General features: G+C 33.6%; 1 protein-coding gene across 11 annotated transcripts in view; it reads right to left on the reverse strand.

Moving 5' to 3' along the window:
- Positions 1-18,755, reverse strand: part of LOC105496640 (protocadherin related 15) — a 1,825,405-nt gene that overhangs the window by 488,897 nt on the left and 1,317,753 nt on the right. For all 11 annotated transcript variants that reach the window (XM_071069550.1, XM_071069551.1, XM_024797557.2 and 8 more), the window contains one exon: positions 8,279-8,449. In XM_071069550.1, coding sequence (XP_070925651.1) covers positions 8,279-8,449 — 171 coding nt within the window. The remainder of the gene's footprint in view (positions 1-8,278; positions 8,450-18,755) is intronic.

An 18,755-nucleotide genomic window follows, 5' to 3' on the forward strand; every position in this document is an offset into this window, starting at 1 on the left:
CCATAGAAAAAATTTTGAAAATGATTGGCCAAGGGATTCAGTGAGGATATACTTTAATATTTAGAACACTATTAAAAAGAAAAGGAGACATTATTAACAATATGCTGGGACAAGAATTATAATATGGGACTTTCTATAGCAAATGGGATATTTGATTACTTGATCTAGACTGTATAAAATAAATAAGATATTTGGATAATGTACAATTACAATAAGTAATTATACACACAAACGTATATGTGTGTGTGTATATATATATACACACATGAATATGTGTATATATATACACACACATGTGTATGTGTATATATATATAAACGCATGTGTGTATGTGTGTGTGTATATATATATATAAACACATGTGTATATGTGTGTGTGTATATATATATACACACACACACACACCCTTCACATATGCACCTTTACAGCAAATATACTTTAATTGAGACTGAGAGGGCAAGAGCCATGATTACTCAGATTTGTATTCAATGATTTATTACATAATAAACATTTTTTGAAAATTTGGTGAGTTAATTCATTTCAAAATATGCAAAAAGTATCGGGCTGGGCACGGTGGCTCAGGCCTATAATCCCAGCACTTTGGGAGGCCCAAGCGGGTAGATCACCTGAGGTCAGGAGTTTGAGACCAGCCTGACCAACATGGTGAAACCCCGTCTCAACTGAAAAAATACAAAAATTAGCCGGGTGTGGGTGGCACATGTTGGTAGTCTCAGCTACTTGGGAGGCTGAGACAGGAGAATCGCTTGAAAACGGGAGGTGTAGGTTGCAGTGAGCCAAGATCGTGCACTGCACTCCAGCCTTGGTGACAAAGCGAGATTCCATCTCAAAAAAAGAAAAAAAAAAATACTGTATATCTACTATGTGAAGCCAATGGGTTTCAAGTTAGGATATAATGACAAGAGAAGTTTAAAGAACTCATAGTGTAGTGAAAGAAAAACATTCATAGTAAATGAACACATTGTAATGAAGAGTTTAATATTTATAGTAGGAATAAATGGGGTCACAAAGAGAAACTATTAGTTTTGAGGGTCTATCATTTTAGGTTAACTGATGTGAAACTTGAATAACAAATATGTGCTTAACATATGAAACAGAGAGAAAGTAGGGTAATTCTCAGAGAAGTTCAGGGTCATATGTGATGTTCTGTGTGCCTAGACAAGTTGTACTATGTGTGTTAAAAGACATGGGACTGGAAAGTGGTCAGATATAAAGTTACTTTGAATGATATGATAAAAGCCGTGGAATTCATTTGGTGTATGATGAAAAACACTGAACCTTTTTAAACATCAAAAAATCAGATCAGAATTGTATCAAAAACAAAAACAAAAACAACTTTGGCTTTATTGTGATGGTCGTTAGAGGAGTGAGACACTGGAGGCTGTATACCAAGTTTAGAGAATGTCTTTAAATAGATGTTTTGACAGTGTAAATAGACAGGTGTCAAACAGATTTGAGTAACAGTGTATAGGTAATGTAGAAAATGTCTTTGGAGATTGATTGAGTTTGGAATGGAAGTCTAAGTTCAAATCAATAATGACCCCAGGAGTAACAGTACCTAGCAAGTACAGATGCATTAGAATTGAATAGAAAGAATAATGAGGCATCTGCTGGAAACACAGTTAAAATATCCAGAAAAAGATGAGAAATGCAAACTTGGAACTCAAGACAGATTTCAAGTTAGAAGACTTATCTACAACAAATACATAATCCCTATTTGAGGAAAAATAGAACTCTATAGAGGTTTGCTCAACTCAATCGTAATAAAAACAATAATGAAGAAAAAAAGAATTACAAAAGAGAGAAGCCTTGTAAATCTTTAAAATTTAATCATAATTTTAAAATAAATTTCAAAATAAATAAAAGCCATCTAAGATATAAGAGGTGAAATCCAAGGCCAACGAGGGAATGAGGAAAACCAGTACTTCCATTAAAAAAACAAGAGAGGACAGAGTTCTCAGACTGTAAGATATTTAATGTGAGGCTAGGCCAAGAAGAAATGATAAGTGTTGTAGATGACAGAAAATCAGCATTACTTTTCTGATAACTGAGAAAGCTTCCCTGGAGGGAAAGAGTACCACAGATAAACAAGAGAAGTTGTTTTTGACATGAAAGCAAGTTGTTTTATGACAAAGATTGCAGTTGAGGTGTTTGTCACTAGAAATTACTGGGATCCAATACAAGAGTTTTAAATAGGGGGAGAGAAAAAGATGACTATGTTTAGTGAGCCACTGATGTTGAAATACTGATAACCACATGGCGCAATAATTAAAGGAAGGTGTGCACAGTAAATACACAGATACTATGTCAATATATCATTCATTTTTCTCTCCAGGGATATATTACACTGAAAAAGAGAAAAAACAGCCAACCAGTCAAGCCAACACATAAATGTATGCTACTGTTCAGTTGAAAAAATGCACAAGGATTTATCATGGTTTTATCTGTGCTTCATTAGAAAATAAAGCCAAGGATTTTATACTCCAAATTCTACAGACCTTTTTCATAAAACCAGAAAATCTAAACTTTACAAACATAGTAACTTTAAGAAAGTCAGAAATTAGGAATAAAATACATAATAATATATTTGGGCAATAATTTATTTCATCCTACTTGCTCAGCATCCTCAATTAACATAGTTTGGCATACATTAGGGTCCTATAGAAATGTAGCAAATTAATAATAAATTAGAAGAGTACTATGAATTGCTTTATACCTTTGTAACATCAGATGTATTTATGTGTTCAATATAATATTAATCTTAGTGTTTGTGAAAACATTAATTTGCCAAAGAGAGTTGTTTATATTGGAAAACCATGTAATCTACATTTATAAAATCAGTGTATTTCTAAACAAGTGACTTTAAATTTTAATATAAAGCAGATTTTTATTTTTATTATATCATAGTTCATGAGATAAATTTATTAATAGACTATATTTTAAAAAGATGTTCTGAACTGAGAAATCCTGCATGTACTATAATGATGTTAAGAATGGTTTCTCAAGTAAAGAATACCACCAAAGTAAGGAAAATTTCCCATCAACATAGGTGAACAGGTGGCAAGTCTTTTAAAATTTGAAGAATTCCTTTAAGAAAGGATCAGTAAGTATACAATTAGAGTCAATATGTCCTGTTTAGCTGACATTAATGATTAGTTATCTCACTCTGGAGAGCAAGATCTTATTGAAATTTCATGAAATTTTAGCAGAATATATAAAGGAAAATAGAAAAAGAGAAAATCAAAAAGAATAAAAGTACAGACATAAACACAGTAATTTGAATGTGAAGCTCAAATACTAACTCTGGTTTTTATACCTAGTGTTCCAGAATGAATTCAAAATAACAATGTACATAAAAACCTGATGCCAGTACTAAGGGTGATTTTATTTGTGAAAGATTGCCACAATAATATTTTCTTTTCCATATGTTCTTCTTATAATGTGACTTGGACACTCCTCATATAGGGAGGTGGAGTATGTTTCTACCCCTTGAAACTGGCAGAAATTTGACCACAGCAGATCTGACACTGCAAATTCTAATTTATGAAAATTTCTGCCTAATTCTCTTGGGAAGCTTGTTATGACTGAAAATTTCTGCCTAATTCTCTTGGGAAGCTTGTTATGACAACCCACTGTCTTGCTGTGAGGAAGCTCCAACAGCCTATAAGAGGCTTAACTGAGGTGAAAATGAAGCCTTAGTCTACAGCCCTGGATGAGCACCAGCCAACAGCCAAAATCAGCTTGGTAGCCATCTAAGTTAATCATCATGAAAGTGGCACCCAGCCCTCAGTTAAAGTGCCACAGCTGATGCTGCATGGAGCAAAGATAAGGTGTTTTCTCAAGTCTTGCTAAAATTGCAGCTTAGTGAGCAAATTAAATGATTGCAGTTTGAACCCACTAAGTTTTGGTGGCCTGTTATACAGTAACTGATAATCTGACCAAGTGCCTAGGTATACAAGTAAATATATCTATATTTTTGTACATGAAATTAAAAAATAAATATTTACTTAAATGTGTAAAACTTAAATTCTCATTTTTTCAAAGTATGTTAAGGAATGGCTCAATTGGTTAAAAATGATAAAAGGATCAATATTGAACATTCTGGAATTTCTTCCATAATATTTAATTCAAAAAGCATGGTTTTGAAAGAAAATACAAGAATAATTGTTCACGGAACTATTTATTGATCTTCAAACACCTCCTTTTTTACCAGCAAGAATCCACCATCCTCCGGATCCCTCGTGCTCTTTGCCCAAATACGACTTTACAAAGGATTCAGAGCATAACAAATTTCTTGACTTAATTTCTTCACCATTAGTTCATTGCTCTCCTTATGTTAGGATATGTAATATTTAATATTGGATTGGGTTTGTCATCCGAAGACTGGGTAAGTTTTATCCTTGGACTAGTTCTCCTTTGAGTACTGATACTCAAAATATGAATATTATAGTACAACAAGGGAGAGAGTGAGGCATTCTGATCAAAAATTTGCCCATACTCTCTGAAAATACCTTTGGATATAAATATTTTTCAACAACTACATCCACCTACAGAGTGAATCTCCAACTTAACCCAGGCTGACAGAGCCAGAAAAACAAAACAAACCAAAAAAAAACCCTATCAATTTTTGTGTGTAGAGCCAGGACTCAAATGTATCTTAATTTTATTTACTCTTACTAAATTATATCTATATCTATATACTTAAACTGTCTACCAAAAATGTTTTTGTGTATATTCAACATATTCAACCAGTTAATATTTGTGCAGAGCTTAGCATAGTTCATTACAAACAGAACATTCTATACAAACTCTAGACATTATGATCACTTATGTTATTACCCCAAATTGAAAGTATAGTCTGGTGTCTAGCACTAAACTGCATAGGAATGAGAGAGATGTTCAGTCTGTAATCTGGAGAGGAAAGGAAGCTCAATGATCCTTAATAAAATTAAGTTCATACACTCTGCTTTTCAAGCAGCAGCTTTTATCTTCCTTTACTTTCCTCAGTGAACTAACTACTAGTAAACAGTCATCAGACTGACTCATTGAATTGGATTATTGTGGTCTCAATATATACCTTCTCTTGCGGTCCCACTGTACACTAGCTAAATATATTAACTCAGAAACATAAATTAATACTAAAAATATATTTTTCTTTTTCCTGTTTTATATTTAAAGGGATTTTAATTGAAAGTGCACGCACGCGCACACACACACACACACACACACGCAATCCAGAGTGTCGTATTTGTATGGGGATGATTGAAAAAGATTATTATCAAGTATTAAATACCTGTTTCAGCATATTATTATTTTTACACTATTGTCTTTCCAAATAGAAATATTTGAATGAAAAAATGCACATTTTAATACCAGCCCAATATACTTGAATCTTACACATGTTTAAATTCCATGTGCAAAAAATGATTAGTCATAGAGCAAGCCCACCCTCTTGTAGAAATTTTTTAAAATGTTAATGCCAGCCTAATATACTTTAACCTTACATGTTTAAATTTCATGCACAAACAATGATTAGTCATGGAGCAAACTCACCCTCTTGTAGATATTTTAAAAGATAAATAAAAACGAAACTTTTTTTAAAAAAGAGTTATATTTTAGGTTCAGGGGTCCATACTCAGGTTTGTTACACAGGTGAACTCATATCATGTTGTATAGATAAGTTCGTCACCCAGTGAGTAAGCCCAGTACCCAACAGTCATCTTTTCTGCTCCTCTGTCTCCTCCCACCCTCCAACCTCAGATAGACCTCAGTGTCTATTGTTCCCTTCCTTCTGTTCATGAGTTCTCATCATTCAGCTCCCACTTACATGTGAGAATATGTGGTATTTGGTTTTCTGTTCCTGTGTTAGTTTGCTAAGGAAATTAGCCTCCCACTCCATCTATGTTCCTGCAAAGACATGACCTCATTATTTTTATAGCCGTATAATATTCCATGTGGCATATGTACATCATTTTCTTTATCCAATCTGTCATTCATGGACATTTAGATTGACTCCGTGTCTTTGCTATTGTGAATAGTGCTGCAGTGAACATTCATGTGCATGTGTCTTTATGGCAGAATGATTTATAATCCTCTGGGTATATTCCCAGTAAAAGGACTGCTGGGTCAAATGAGAGTTCTCCTTTTAGCTCTTTGAGACATTGCCACACTGCTTTCCACGTGGCTGAACTAATTTACACTCTCACCAACAGTGTGTAACTGTTCCCTTTTCTCTGCAACCTTGCCAGCATTTGTTATTTTTTGACTTTTTAATAATAGTCATTTTGACTGACTGTGCGATGGTTTCTCAGTGTGGTTTTGATTTGCATTTCTCTAATGATTAGTGATGTTTAACTGTTTTTCATTGCTTTATTGGCCACATGTATGTATTCTTTTGAAAAATGTTCATGTCCAAAAAAACCACTTTCTAATGTTTTTTTTTAAATTATTATAAATTTAAATTCCCCATAGATGCTGGATATTAGACCTCTGTCAGATGCATAGTTTGCAAATATTTTCTCCCATTCTGTAGGTGGTCTGTTCACTCTGTTGATAGTTTATTTAGTTGTGCAGAAGCTCTTAAGTTTACTTAGATCCCATTTGTCAATTTTTGCTTTTGTTGCAATTGCTTTTGCTGTCTGTTACAAAATCTTTGCCTGTGCCTTTGTCCTGAATGGTATTGCCTAGGTGGTCCTCCAGGGTTTTTTCTAGTTTGGAGTTTTACATTTAAGTCTTTAATCCATCTTGAGTTGCTTTTTGCGTATGGTGTAAGAAGGGGGTCCAGCTTCAATCTTCATATGGCTAGCTAGATCTCCCAGTGCCATTTACTGAATAGGAAGTCTTTTTCCCATTGCTTTTGTCAGTTTTGTCGAAGGGCAGACGGCAGTAGGCATGCAGCCTTATACAAATTGTATTTGTCATCATTACTTTTACCAGTTCTTTCAAAGAAAATTTTTATGTTCACCATTGTTAATAGTTGGTGGGTTTTTTTTTTTTTTTTTTTTTTTTTTTTTTTTTTTTTTTTTTTTTTTTTTTTGCTGGGATTCGACAAAATAACATAATGGCATATAACTTTAGGGAATCTACATCTATTTTGTCTAGTCAAGTTCTGATTAGCTTTTTTGTCTGCAAAAGTACTTCATTTGGCTGAAAACATATTTTTTATCCAATGCACATAAGATTTATTTTTTTTCTCTCCAGCTTTTTTTTTTTATTATTATTCATGCAAGTTAACTGGACCAGTGAACTGTGAGAAAAACCAATAGATGTATTAATATTATGACATTGGATAAGCACTCTTTGGCTTTACATTTAGAAGGCATTCCTGTTCTATTCCTCAAAATCTCAAATAGAGGACCCTCAGAACTGCAGTTCTCAGGTGCTTTGAGGAAAAAAAGTCAAATAGCTTCCAACAAATTCTAACACTTTGAGCCATTTTGGGAACCCGGAGAGCTGACTGCTTTCCAGGGAAACAGCAAAAATATTAGTTAGATGGTTAAATCCTAGACCATTGAATTTTTTAAAACAGAATACGTGTATACACACACACACACACACACACACAAATACACCTTTTAGGGGAGAAATTGATATTTTTGCCCCAACAGGATATCCATTTGCCTTAAAATTCTTATTCTTAGGTATGTACATCAATCATCTAGGGAGGTCCAAGGTGTGAAATCCAAACCGGCAGAAGTGTATAGCTCCATTAGCATTTATCAAAAATATAGGATTAAGCGTAGAAAATATGTATTCATGCTTCACCTTTCTGTATCTTTACTTTAAGAGGTAAGTATTTGTATTCAGTATTTGTTAGCTCCTACCTTCAAATAGCCAAACATAATCTCCAATAACATTTCAGAATTCTACTGGGCCAAATGTGTATCCTATTGACCTGTGTGTCCTGTGACTTAGTACTGCATGTTTAAACATGAATTTAAGAAAATGCTGCAGTGGTTATTTGGAGTTTTTCAGAATGGCTAGTGAACTCCTTGGTGATTTATTGGTAAAAAATAAAAATAAAATAACCATGTTGGACTGTTGTTTCATAACATACTTTCTACCTTGTAAATTATATAATTACTCTTTGTGTTTAAAAATGTATGCATACTCCCTGAAAATAGTTTTGGACATAAATATTTTTAAATGTGCATATAGTGAGTTTTGCTATTATAAATTATATGTCTGCAAAATACTTGAACATGATCCCATTGGGTTTTAAAACATGCAAATGAAGGGAGAAAGATAAGAGCATATTTACCGGAGTTCTCAACTCAGGTATGGCAGCTTGATAAGTGAGTGGACGGCAATCACGAGTGTTTGGCACAAGGACACAAGGAAGAAACATTGGACCTAAGTCATCTCCATCCAGAACATCCACTGTGAGAGTGGTGGTGGTGGTTCGCCTCTCGTTCAGATTTTGGGCACGGTCCTGTTAGAGAGAAAAACAAACAACAGGTAGTTTATAGAAATTAGGCACAATGGCCAGGAGCAGTGGCCCACACCTGTAATCCCAGCACATTGGGAGGCCAAGGTGAGTGGATCACTTGAGGTCAGGAGTTTGATACCAGCCTGGCCAACATGGTGAACCCCGTTTCTACTAAAAATACAAAAATCTGGGTGCGGTGGTGGGCGCCTGGAGTCCAAGCTATTCGAGAGGGTGAGGCAGGAGAATAGTTTGAACTTGGGAAGCAGAGGTTGCAGTGAGCCAAGATCACGCCACTGCACTCCAGCCTGGGCGACAGAGTGAGACTCAGTCTCAAAAAACAACAACAAAAAAGAAATTAGGCATAATGCAGACTTAGTTTTCATTAAAAAAAGATTGATAAATTAACTTGCTTAAACCAACAGTTTTAAGCGGTGAAGCTAGGATGTAAACTGAGATCCAAATGTCTTCAAAGCGACTTTGTTGACAGTATGTTACAGTAGTTAAGCTTTTATATGTTAGGCCTTTACCTAACAGTTCACATTACTAGACAGTCTAACCATAAAGGTCACTGCCATCTTATTAGAGCATTTACTTTAGAAATCTTGTAATTGTAAATTCTTTCTCTGTGCCTCTGAGATGTGAATCTTTTATAAGCTTCTTGCCAGTTCTAAAGACCCATGTTTTTCACGACCTGGGGGCCATCTCTTTGAAATGTAATAGTCAAGGAAGAAGCCCCTATTTCCCAGTTTCTGTGGCAGGGTAGGAGCTTGACTTCCTTTGGAGACTTGTTCCAATTTCTAAAACTACTTTTTGTCATGAAAATTCAAGGAAGTTTATTTTCCTTTGGGAACGTCAATTAGTAAACACACCTGATCTGTGAATCCCCCTACACCCAAGTCCACTGGAGCATTTAACTTCTCTCTAGCCATTCTTTCTATTGGAGTTCAGTTCAGATCTAGTCTGTATTCTGGTCTTCTCTATTGCAATAGCTGTGAATACAGTCTTCCTTATCATTTAACTTTGTCTAGTGCAATGTTGCATTGTTACTAATTAAAATCCAAAATGTCTTCAGATTTCCCTAGTTTTTACTTAATGTCAGTTTTCTGTTTCAGGATCCCAATCAGGATACCAGTTTACATTCAGTCATAATGGTTACTTAAGCTCATTTTGGCTGTGACAAGTTCTCTGACTTTTGTTTTTGATGATGTTAACAATTTTGAGTACCAGATATTTTTGCAGAATGTCCCTTAATGGGTGTTTATCTGGTGTTTTCCTCAAGATTCAACTGGACTTACATGATTTATGTAGGAAAACCACAAGTCAAGTGCTATTTTTGACACATTTATCAATAGTATATTATTAATATGACTTATCACTGTTGTTAACTTGAACCTGGCTGAGGCCGTATCTAGTCAGTTTTCTCTACTATAACGTTACTCTTTCTTGTTTCCCTTTCCATTTCTTTAGAAAGAAATCACGATGGATAGCACACACTTAAATAATGGGTAGTAATTGTATTAGAAATGCAAATTGTTTCTATTTATCTGAAGAACGTTTATCATAGGACAGAAGAAAATAATATTGGACCTAAGTCATTTCCATCCAGAACATCCATTGTTGAGGGTGGTGGTGGTAGCATCATTCATTATGACAGAATCTGGAAATGTTTTTACTTTCATAGTATTCGGTTATTATTTTGAAGAACTATTATGCTTTTCTGTCTTTTTGAATTCTATTTTGTACAACATTGAAAAGTATGCTTGCATGCATGTTCATGTAGCACTATTCACAACAGACAAAAGCCGGCAAAAGCCCATGTATTTATCAATGAAGAAATGGATAAACAGATGATGGCATGTACATACAATGGCATATGATTCAAGCATAAAAGGAAATGAAGTCCTGATATATACAACAACATGAATGAGACTTGAAAACATCATATTTTGAAATAAAGAAGCCAGACAAAATATAAGGTCACATATTATATGATCCATTTATATGCAATATCTGGAAGCAGTAAACAAATTGGTGGCTACAGGGAGCTGGTGAGGGTATATGGGAAGCAACTGCATGAGTGGTGCCAGCTCTTTTTGGAGTGATTAAAATGTTTAGGAACTGGATAGAGGCGGTGGTTGTACAATACTGTGAGTGTACCAAACGCCATTGAATTGTTCACTTTAAAATGGCTAATCTTATTTTGCTTATTTATGTTAAATACTTTTTAAAAGTAATTATACTAACAGACCTGTATTTTATTTTAGTTTGTTCATAAAATGTCTTCCTTTGTAACAGTTCCCAGACATTAATATTTGCTTTCCAATTAAAAAAAAAAATCCCTCTTCTTAAGCTTGGTTAATAGTACATTTCAGTTAAACTCATTCCCAATCTGGTTGCTCAAAAAAAGTTGTAAAGCAATGCTTGAGGGTAAAGTTTTAGGAAGCACACATTTCTACTGGTGGAATTTTTTAAGTACAACCTTGTCTAGAATGCAATAACTTTGTGGTTCCAGGATTCTTTGATATTTTGATACAGTATAAGATAGACTGTGACAAAATTATAGTTAAAAAAACACAAAATGTTTAAATTTTCAAAGTTTTGGGACTCACTCAGATCCCTAGAGGCACTATAAAGATTATTTAAAACTAAAGACATTTGAGATTGAACAAAGAGAAAGGAGTCTTTTCTGAACTTCTTTTATGGCACTAAAAGCAGATACTTGTGGGAGTGTGGCTGCCATGAATTCCCTCTCCCAAGAAAGTTTATGAAAATGAAGAAAAAACAAGGAAGTCTATTCTTACCTACATAAACATGATTACAAGCTATTTTAATCTCCCCTTTGTTCTCCTAGAAACCTAGTTTTTCTTCCCTTAGAAGTCTCCTCCCTCTCATTATGTTAAATATGTACACCTTCTTCTTTAGCTGTTTCAGGAACTGTCGATGTGCACTCCCATACGTATATCAACCTCTAGGCCAGTTGAAAAGTAGAGTAGGAGCAACATGTGGCATGTGAGATAATTTTGATGGTTCACAAATGAACTTTCTAAATTATTCTTAAGATGAATGAATTTTGAACATGTAGAAAAACCTTAATTCAAAATAAATGTACGTGTATATTTTAAATTTTAGAAAAATGCAACTAGCTCATCAAACTTGCCACTTTTTAAATACTGATCTTTTATTTAATTGGGTTATAGCTATAACTACAATATATGAATTAATAGATAAATGATGTAATGATTTGTTCAGTCGGCATATCCTGAGTAGCTTCCAAGGGGCAGACTCCAATACCCTGCTTCTGACAGTCTTAAAAAATGATGAGGACATATTTCCTCAGTCCATTATTAAGAGAGTAATTTAATACTGAAAATTACTAATATTAAGATAATGTGACTTCATAAAGATTAGTAGGTTATATTTTCACATATATTTCCCTTTGTGTTGTATCATCCAGTGTTTTAAATTATTAAGTAATCTCATCTTCCACATTTCCCTTAAAGTTATATTAAAGTTTATGAACTAAAACAACTCTTTTAGTTTCTATATATATATATATATATATATATATATATATATATGAAAACTGAAAGCTTCTTTAATAGGGTTGGTAAACTTTTGTTTTGTTTTAATGATTTTATGTTTGACATTTTTATCTCAACAACATAAATAAGTTAATAAAATGACATTTAATATGTATTTGTAAATTTACTTATGGCATTGGAGATAATTTTTGAAAATTTTTTTATTTATAAAATATCTATTTATATATTTATTTTAGAAATGAGAATCTCGCTACATTGCCTATATTGACTTCAATCTCCTGGGCTCAAGTAATCCTCTTACCTCAGCCTCCTGAGTAGCTAGGACTATAGGTATGTGCCTGGCTTTAACCCATCATTTAAAATAATGATTGCTTATGATGAAGTTTTAAAAGATTGAATTAATCTAAATTTAATTTATAAAAATAGTAAATAGATAATAAATATTAAATATAATATTGTATGTGATATATGAATGTAGAACACATATATAGACACACATGTATATGCATATATACACATGCATGCATATAAATGCCAGAGGCAGTATTTCTACCCTTCCATGTCACTCAGCCTTCTTCTTTATATGTCATCACCAAATCACTATAATAAACAAATTTGAATTATTTTTACCTTACGTTTTCTTTCAGTCTGTCAGCATCAGATCTCTCACTATTATCTGCTTCTTTGGGTTATTGTTACTAGTCCATAGAATAGATACTGGTGTGTTAAAGATAGTGTATTTACAGGAAGTATATACCAAAATACATAATTGGAGTTTTATCTCATATTGGGGAAAGATATTGCTTACAAAGTGTTGAGCTCCAAAATTTGTATTTTCAAATGAGAAATAAAAATAATCCTGGCAAAACTATTGTGACCAGAGATGCAGCAACAAAATCTACCAACAGTTTCCACACGTGGGAATTCTCCCACAGTTTATCACCAACACATATCACATAGGAAAATATATAAAAATACGTCTCATGCTCGCTCATAACTTGTGAGTTCATAATGGTAATGCTAATTCATGATGTTCTTCTCCCAATTTGGAATCAGATTTGTTCTTACAATATCTATTTAAAAGACAATCCTTCAGCAATTGAGATAAAAATCAAAACAGAAACAAAAACAACGAAAAAACCCTACACTTTTGATCTCTATAGTAATATACTACTTTTCAAGGCTTTTCTGAGTAAATGAAATAACATTCTAAATTTTGAGTGGTAAAAAAATAAAAAATAACTATTTCTATAAACATTTCACATAATTTAATTATGTGTTTTCATTTATGTTATGTGACTAATAGATATTAAAATCCACAAAAAAGATCTCCTTTCTTCCTTTTCCCATTTTCATCTGCATTTCTCTTCATTTCCTTTTTAAAAAATAAGAATATATTTTAACTTTAATCATTTAAAAATTATGGAATATTACATTAAGTTAGGAAACTGTGATTCTAGTTGGCAAGCAAGAATATCTTTTAAAATGTTAAACAAGTTCAACCACTACTCCGAACAGAATTGTGCCTCCCCAACCTCAAGCTAGAAAATCTAGAGAAAACTGATATATTTCTGGAAACATATAATGTTCCAAGATTGAAAAAGAAAGCTACTGAAACCCTGAACAGACGAATATTAAGCTGTGATATTAACTTAGTAATAAAAAACTCACCAACCAAAAAAGGCCCTGGACCGGACAGACGCACAGCTGAATTCTACCAGACATACAAAAATTGACTCAAGATGAATTAAAGGTTTAAATGTAATGCCTCAAGGTACAAAAAAACCTAGAAGAAAACCTATTAAATACTCCTCTTGACATTGGCTTTAGCAAGGATTTCATAATGATGATATCCTGAAAAGCAACTGCAACAAAGACAAAAACTGACAAGTGGCACCTAAAGAGCTTCTGCACACTAAAACAAACTATCAATGCAGTAAACAGAAAATGGAAAGAATGAGAGAAAAGGCATGCAAACTATACATCTGACAAAAGTCTAATATTTAGAATCTATAAGGAACTCAAACAACTCAACAAGCAAAAAACAAATAGTACCATTAAAATAGGGGCAAGTGACATGAACAGACACTTCTCAAAAGAAGACATACATGCAGCCAACAAACATTAAAACATGTTCATCAGCATTTATCATCAGGGAAATGCAAATCAAAACCATAATGAGATATCATCTCATACCAGTTAGAATGGCTATTATTAAAAAGTCAAAAAATTACACATACTGGTAGGGCTGCAGAGAAAAGGAAATGGTTATATGCTGTTGGTGGTCATGTAAATTATTTCAGCCACTGTGGAAAGCAGTTTGAAGATTTCTCAAAGAATTTAAAATCAAGCTACCATTCAACCCACCAACCCCATTACTGGGTCTATACACAAAGTGCATTCTACCAAAAAGACACGCGCATGTCTACGTTAATTGCCATGCTACTCACAATAGCAAAAAAACACGGAAGCAACCTAGGTGCCCATCAGTAGTGGATTGGATAAAGAAACTGTGGTGCATTTGCACCATGGAATACTACACAGTCATAGAAAAGAATGAAATGATGTCCTTTGAAGCAACATGGATGAAGTTGGAGGCCATAATCCTAAGTGAATTAATGCAGGAACAGAAAAACAAATACTACATAATGTCAGTTTTCAATGGGAGCTAAACACTGAGTCCCCAGGGAAATAAACCTGGGAACCATAGACCATGAACTACTGGGGCAAAGAGAGAGAATGGGTCAAAACACTACCCATTGAATACTATGCTGACTACCTGAGTGCAATACACCCATGTAACAAACCTGCATATGTACTCCCTGTGCTTAAAAGTTGAGGAAAAAAATAATGCTTCTATGAACATTAACCAGAGGAAGTTGGGTATTCTGTTCTCTTGAAAACATTTTTTTGTTTGAGATATTTGCCTAATATTTCTTATTTTTTATGCAAACCAGTAGACAGAATTGTATCATCATTTATAGCCCCAAATGCTTATGTATCTTTAGTAGTCAAACACTCAATAAGTATTAGTTCCCATAAACCATCACCTGCTATCCTCCTATTTCATTCTCACTCCTCAGAAAATGCCCAAGAAACTTGCAGAGTTAAAACAATGGGGTTACAATTAACACTAACTCCATACATCAGTAGGAAGCAGATGTGAGGGAAGGTCAGGGTAGGGGTTATTTCTGAAAAGTTATTTACAAGGTTGCAATATAAAATAGAGAAAATGAATTTTACATATACAAGCACATATGTTTGCAATGCTTACACATTCTCTTTGAATATTTCTGTCCATAAAGATAAAATTTGAGCTAATAAAGAAATAGTAATACTATAATTTTAGGAATTATATCTTGTGAGGAAAGATAGCTGGCAACCCTTCTCTAGATTTTGCCATTTGAGAAATATACAACACCCTTGCTATTCATAAAATAATTTAGAAATTATAAATCATTCTTGCCATGATTCTAACTTAAATACAGGCCAGGCTCAGTGGCTCATGCCTGTAATCCCAGCACTTCAGGAGGCCAAGGTGGGCTGATCACTTTAAGTTGTCAAGAGTTTCAGACCACCCTGGCCAGCAGAGTGAAACCCCATTTCTACTAAAAATACAAAAAAAATTAGCTGGACGTGGCACGTGCCTGTAATCCCAACTACTTGGGAGGCTGAGTTAGGAGAATCACGAACACGGGAGGCAAAGGTTGCAGTGAGCCAAGATCGCCCCACTGCACTCTAGCCTGGGTGACAGAGCAAAACCCCATCTCAAAATAAATAAATAAATTATAAAATAATTAATTAAATATAAACTTTTTCTTTCTGGTAATTAAGAAATTTTGATTACCAAAGTGTTCTTAATATTTAACTCATTATAACAATAATATGAAAGAGAGTTTGCTTTGAAGAAAAATGATATGTAAAGAGATTATTTTGATTCTATATGAATTAGGGTAACATATCAAAGTTGAGGTTTATAGTAATATGTAGTAAATTTCAACAAAAAGAAAACCCATTGATCTTTCATCTCTCTATTTTTTTTCTAGATCCACCCCCCAAAATTTTTGTCTGGAATTAATCCTTACTTCATTATGTATATATATTTGAAGTCAACAGCATGGGCGACAATATTGCAAATATTCTCAAAAAAGATGTGACAGGGTTTTCTAAAATGGGTCAGTCAAAACTCAATTACCTTAATTACGAATCATAATATGTAAACATGGATATAAAGAAACCTCCAAACTGCATGTAATTTGAAGGATTCTCTTCAGAAATCAAATATTTTTACCATAAGCAAAACCAGGTCAAAGCTGAGTAATGTTCAATAATTTGTCATGATACCTGTAATTATTCTTTTAGAGACCATATACTTTAAAGTCAAAATTGATTGCTCATATTTGAACTCTCCTTATGACTTCAAGATAATATATTGGTGTTTAATGTACACGGCTTACATTGTGAATACCACCAATACAATATAAAAAATTGCTGCCAGGTGCAGTGGCTCACGCCTGTAATCCCAATAGTTTGGGAGGCTGAGACGGGTGAACTGCTTGAGGACATAAGTTTGAGACCAGCCCGACCAACATGCTGAAACCCTGTCTCTACTAACATCCAAAAATTAGCTGGGTGTGGTGGCGTCCATCTGTAATCCCAGCTACTCAGGAGGCTGAGGCACAAGGATAGCTTGAACATGGGAGGCTGAGGTTGCAGTAAGCCGAGATCATGCCAGTGCACTCTAGCCTGGGTGACATAGCAATACTCTCCTCCCCACCCCTCAAAAATATCCAGGTGTGGTGGTATGCTTGTGATCCCAGCTAGCTGGGAGGCTGAGGCATGAGAATCACTTAAATCCCAGAGATGGAGGTTGCAGTGAGCTGAGATTGTACCACTGTACTTCAGCCTGGGTGACAGAGCAAGACTCTGTCTCAAAATAAATAAATAAATAAATAAACAAACAAGATAAATGTTAAAAAAATGGAGAGACATTTTAAATATATGGATATCATTATCGTATACAAAGATATGTTAGACTTATGTTACTATTGGTATATACAAAACAGTTAATGATTAACAACCAGCTATCAGATAAGCAGCCCTGATTTGTAGCACTGGCACTTTTCATACTGTAAATGCTCCCACCATGGCTGCAAATGTGAGATCACTGAACTCAGAGCTTGGAAGAGAAACCCACAATTGGCCTTCAAGCAAGTCTCAGCTGACTTTCCATCTCCAACAACTCACGGTTTTAAATTACAGATTTAAAATGTAGTAGAAATGAGCATCCTTCTTTATCATTTGTGGAAATGTGATGTGTCACAACACTTTGAAAAATAATATAGCATTATCTACTAAGATTAAAAAGTATGTGAATATATATATATGTACAAATACCTATACACATATATATACATACATATAATTTTCTCATAGCAATTCCATTTTTAATTACTGATTTTTAAACAGTAAAGTACAGTTATTTTAGTGATTTATGTAATACTGTAATAACATCTCAATATATTTCAAGCATTAGTCTAAGTACTTTTTTGTTTGCTAACTTGATAATTGTAACCAGAACAATGTGGTATGTTTTATTAATATACCCATTTTACTGGTTAGGAAATTAACATACAAAATATGCTATGAATCACACAGCTAGTAAATGGCTGAACTGAGATTTGAACTCGGGTGACATAATTCACTACACTCACTGCCTCTCATGAGCATCATGAGGGTAAATATCAATTTGGTGCCAAAAACAAATGAACAAACAAACAAAAACAGAGTATAGTTAAATCAATGGTGATCCATTATTATTATCTTACATTATGTAGCTATTAAAATTATTTGTTCTTAAAACTTTTAAAAACACTTAAAATGTTATAACCTTCTATATTTAACATTTCATTTTGTACTGTATGACTTAAGTTTATAACAAAAACTGTTATTGCATTTAAATTCAAATGTTCATTCAACTCTTCCTAATGCTATTCCTTCCTTTTGATGATTCACATATGTACTTCTGTTTTATAATTTTATCCCTGAAGTGCTAAAAACTCGTCACTCCCTCAGTGATGACTAGTGGATCATGCTGGATAGAAATTGTTCCAGATGTCTTTACAAATATTTTAAAACTAGATACCAATTCAGAATATTTCACTTTGCATTTCTATTAAAAAAAATACCTATTTTTAATTGCATAATTTAAAAAGCCAGCTTACAAATAGCTTCCATAGCAATATGACTTTATAAAAAAGATATTGTCCCTTTTCTTCACATCTTCAGTTAAACAGAAAAAGGAATTTTCTGTGTTTTTAAGGAAGTCTGAGTGGCCCTCCCTAATACATTTTGCTTTTTCCCATATCCACAGTTTTCACTCTGGTCTATGCCACATGACATTAAAATATATATACACACATACAGACACACACATAACACATATAACATATAATATATAATTATAATATATACAATAATAAATTATTTTTAAAATCTGCAGAAATGTAAATAAAAGCTTATAAACTTAGCTTCAAAAATTAGATCTACATGTCTATCTACATATTTCTAGCTAAATAGCCCTAAATGTATATTTATTTAGGTATCTATCTATACGCATACACATTCTGTGTCAGGTGATATATCTCTAAGAAAGGCAAGAAAATGACAAGTTCATGACACATTTTTTCATATTAGCTTCTTCAGAACAGCTAATTGAGGTTATTTTCCTTTTAGCCTCCCCCGCTATCTCTCTGTTCTGCTATATG

Source organism: Macaca nemestrina, chromosome 9, assembly GCF_043159975.1.
Source record: "Macaca nemestrina isolate mMacNem1 chromosome 9, mMacNem.hap1, whole genome shotgun sequence".
In the NCBI taxonomy this organism is placed as follows: Eukaryota; Metazoa; Chordata; class Mammalia; order Primates; family Cercopithecidae; genus Macaca; species Macaca nemestrina.